The sequence below is a fragment of the Merops nubicus genome, unplaced genomic scaffold (genome assembly GCF_000691845.1).
Source record: "Merops nubicus isolate BGI_N331 unplaced genomic scaffold, ASM69184v1 scaffold20007, whole genome shotgun sequence".
Taxonomy (NCBI): Eukaryota; Metazoa; Chordata; class Aves; order Coraciiformes; family Meropidae; genus Merops; species Merops nubicus.
In genome coordinates, this window is record NW_008621217.1 from 2,784 (window position 1) to 7,012 (window position 4,229).

General features: G+C 57.3%; 1 protein-coding gene across 1 annotated transcript in view; it reads right to left on the reverse strand.

Moving 5' to 3' along the window:
- LOC103776877 (proton-coupled amino acid transporter 1-like) overlaps positions 1 to 3,384 on the reverse strand; it is a gene marked incomplete at its 3' end in the record, with an annotated part of 5,153 nt that extends 1,769 nt beyond the window's left edge. The window contains exons 1-5 of the mRNA XM_008944402.1: positions 3,185 to 3,384; positions 2,488 to 2,578; positions 1,579 to 1,667; positions 1,247 to 1,342; positions 485 to 569 (exon numbers count right to left, since the gene is read on the reverse strand). Of these exons, the coding sequence (XP_008942650.1) occupies positions 485 to 569; positions 1,247 to 1,342; positions 1,579 to 1,667; positions 2,488 to 2,578; positions 3,185 to 3,327 (504 nt within the window). The remainder of the gene's footprint in view (positions 1 to 484; positions 570 to 1,246; positions 1,343 to 1,578; positions 1,668 to 2,487; positions 2,579 to 3,184) is intronic.
- Positions 3,385 to 4,229: the final 845 nt, after the last annotated feature.

Below are 4,229 nucleotides of genomic sequence, written 5' to 3' on the forward strand. Positions count from 1 at the left end.
AGATGTAATTAAGTTCCAGAGCCATGGGATGAGGCAAGAAACTGGAATGTAAACAAGTCCAGGAAAGGGAGGTTCATGCCAGGTCCTGGTACCCATTATATGTTACTATCTACACAGAGTATCAGTAAACCTGTTAACTGAGGTGGGCAGGACATCGAAGGTACAACCCCCCCACTGTCACATCTCTCCTGTCTCCCCTCACCAGGCATGGTCCCTGCTTCCCCTGCGTGATGCAGGCAGCTCCAACACCTCTCCACATGGAGTAAACTCACAGGGACTCTCAGAAAAACCTGCCCTGTTTGAATGGGGAAACCAGACCTCCAAAATACCCAGGCAGAGGAGCAGTACCTTCTGACCAGCATCAGCTACACAAACCAGAGCTTTGGTGGAGAACAGAGCCGTGACCCAAAAGCCAAGAAGAACCCAAGCACCTCCACACCCCTCTCACCTTCCCCTTCCTCACAAAGGGGGGAGTAAGTCTAACCTGTTTCAGATTGTCAGCCAGAAAGACGAAGTACACACAGCAGAAACCCAACTGAGTGATGATCAGGAAAAGTCCCACTACATGCCTAGGGAAGAAAAGAGAACACTTGTTAGCGAGGCCATACAGAAGCAAGAGCCCACTTGGGTTGCTTGAGGTTGCTCTGAACACTGAGCTGTGCAGGTCAGAGCACACCCAGCTTGCTTCTCCTCAATGATCAGGACAGAAGACATGATGGGGAGACAGGCCCACATCTCCATCTAACCTCACAGACTTCAGCCTCCCTGGTCTCCCTCTCCCATAAAGTCAGGACCAGCCTCAGGAGGACAGTCACCCCCTTGGGTTTAGCATCTTCTGTCTGTTGCAGAATTGTCACTGCTGGAAACAACACTCCTTGGACACAGGGACAGGTGGGTGTTCCCAGCACCTGATATGCAATGATTTGTGTGACGTGGGACATCCACAGGGTCCCTGGGAGCAGCTACTGGACATGATCAGTGTCTAACAAGAAGGGCCAGCACTGCAGCACGTGTTATTTACCCTTCTGTTATGCTGCACAGACTCACTTCTCACACCCCTTTAGAATAAGCCCCATCTGACTGGGGACAGGACCTCAACGTGCAGGGGACACCGAGTAGAGTGGACATTTTAAGTCACTTGTGGCCAGCTGCTGACACAGCTCAGAGAGCAGCTGGCTCTCGTGTCCTGGCTGCAGCTCGTGCTGGCCTTACAGACGAGTGCCCTGCCTGAGCAGGGAGCAGGTACCTTCCCCAGATGGCACGAGTCCTCAGCCATGAGACAGGAGTGGACTCCAGCCCGTGCACCACGGCACCCCCGTAGTCCAGGAACTGCTTCTGGAACCTGTCCAGAGAAGAGAGAGAGAAGGGCCGTCACGTCAGCCCTGTCTGTTGGCTCCCAAGGCAAACGATGACATTAATAGGAAAAAAGTTCCAATTTTCCCTGGGAAAAAGCCCAGCAGCAGTTCCCAGCTGAGGCTTCGACCCAGGCAGCTCGCTGCAGGGAGGCTTCAGGAAAACAACAGGGCTGCTTGGGAGGGAAGGAGGAGCCACGGGGGCAGCGGAGGAGTCGCTCCTTACCTGTGGCAGAAGTGGTGGGCACACTTCACCAGGATGCCCATGCAGTGCACAGCCACGACGCCCATCACCAGCAGGCTCAGAGGACCCAGCTGCAGGGGAAGAGAGGGGCAAGGCTGCACTCTGATGGCCAGAGGCAGAGCTGCACCACGGGCTCTACCTCCAGACCAAACCCCACGGGCTCGGCGAGGCAAGACACTGCTGGAGGCTGAACCAGAGCTTGGGTGCTGCCCCCGGGAACCAGCCCCCCAGGACCCAGTAACCCCGCAGAGAGCAGCGAGCTTGGCAGGGATGATGCAAAAGAAGCAAGTTGGGGCAGTTTGGATGTGGCAAATCGCTTCTGGGGTTGTTTTTCAAACTGTCTTGGCACATCCCTAAAATACAGGTGGCAAAGAGGTCACGCTCTGGACAACGAAAGGAAGTTTTCTTTTTTATATTTTGAATTCTCAGGTGAGGAAACCCAGAGCAGGGCAGCAAGGTATCCTCACCCCCGACGTGGGCAGTTGCTGGGGCATGACACAGACACAGAGGAGCTGAGCGCTGGGACAAAAGCAGAGGGAGATGTGGCAGAAGCTGGGGGCTGCTGTTTGAACTCCAAGCACAACCTCGGGCAGCAAAGCTGTGTCACATCCACTGATCACGACCCGGGCAGAGCTGTGAGGCTGGGCCAGCCCACGTGAAGCCTCGTGGAGGAAAGCACCCTGCCTGACCCCAGCAGAGGAAACCACAGCCCCAGCTCCTGCACTGAACCCCTCCAGAGCAGCCAGTGCAACACAGGAGTGGCAGGGACAGACCCATGCAGAGCTCAGGAGCTGCTGAGCACCACGAGGTATCTCAGCAGGGAGTCAAGCCCTAACGCTGGCCATGCAAGCTGCCCAACACTTGGAGGTCACTGCTCTGAGAGCTCCTTACCAGGATGCCAGCGTTCTTCACAGCCAGAGGCAGCCCCAGCAGCCCTGTGCCAATATTCCCCTTCAGGAGGTGGATGAGGGTCTGGTACCACCTGACCGAGAGATGATGCAGAGAGGACAGTCAGCAGATGCCCACACCCAGACCACAGGCAACCTCAGCCCTCAGCTCATCCTGCTCAGGGTCCAGCAGCTCTGAGCTGCTGTGGGAAACACACACAGAGATTCTGCCCAGATCCTGTCCCCTGTGGAGGCAAAGACTCACCAAACACATTTCGGATGAGCATTTGCAAAACCAGCTCCAGGGCAAACTCAGCAGGAGCACAGCTCAGCGCTGAGGGGCTGCACAACAGGGAAGTCACCCAGTTGGGAGACAGCATCCTCTGCCACCCCAAGTGAACAAGGAACAAAGAGGCTCCCAAGGCATGGCTGCAACATGCCCAGGCACCCTCTGAAGCTGGACACGCTGCTTGCTCCCCACAGCTCCCCACTGAACCTAGCTGGAAGAGGTGAACACCATCTGAACATCAGGGAGCGACGCTGGGGCAGCTGCTCCCCTGGTGCCAGCACCCCACGGAGGCACGACCACAGCGCCGCCCCCGCCACCCCCAGGAGGGACTCCCCACAAAACCACGGCCCCACCACCCTCCCGCAAAGCCTCCGCGGCCGGGGCAGGGAGGGAGGTGCCCCCGGGCACTCACGTGGTGCCGTTGGCCTCCCCGAAGCGCTGGTAGGAGTCGGGGTGGGCGAAGCCATTGAAGCCCCCGGGGGGGCTGCCCTCCGGCGTCACCTCCGTGGAGCTGTAGTCGGTGTAGTCCTCGCTGCGGAGGCGCCGGGTGGACATGGTCCCTGCGGGGGGATCTGCATTAGGGGTGCCCAGCTCGACACCCCCCTTCTCGGCGTCCTTGGCACCCATGGTGCAGAGAGCCCGGCTCGTGCTGCCAGAGCAAGGTCTCATCCCGGGCTTTTATAGAGCTGCACGCTCCCGCCCAAGCAATCGCGGAGCGGGGATGTCCTCGGGTCAAAGGTGCACGGCACCTTCCCACTGCCTCTTCCTCCAGCCTCGTGCCCCGTTTCAGGCACACCCATTGTCCTGGTTTCGGCCAGCAGAGAGTTAATGTCCTTCCTGGCAGCCGGTACAGTGCTGTGCTTTGGATTTAGGAGACTCAGGCCGGGAACAGAGGGATGTTTTAGTCGCTCTTTCAGTCGTTGCCGAGCAGCGCTCATTCTAAGCTCAGGATTTTTCAGTTTCCTGTGCCCACCAGCGAGCAGGGGCACAAGAGGCTGGGAGGGAGCATGGCCAGGACAGCTGGCCTGAAGTAGCCATAACAAGACGTCCTGCCCAGTATGTAAAACCAAGGGGGAGTTGGCCAGGAGGGGCCGATCGCTGCCCCAGGACTGGCCAAGCACCGGTCAGCAGGTGGTGATGCACCCTCCTGGGCATCCCTTGTCTTGCTTCACGTTTATTTCCCTCTCTTTTTGTCATCTCTCTTTCCTTTACAATTATTATTATTTTTATTTCAATTATTAAACTGTTTTTATCTCAACCCCTGAGTTTTCCTTTTTCTCCCAATTCTCCTCCTCACCCCACCAGGGCAGGGGGAGGAACGAGCGAGTGGCTCCGTGGTGCTGAGTTGCCAGCTGGGGTTAAACCACAACAGCCAGGCAAGGATGAGCTCAGGATCCTGCAGCAGAGCCTGGATATGACACGTGATAAGGCCCCATCCTAAGATAAGGGACCTGTGT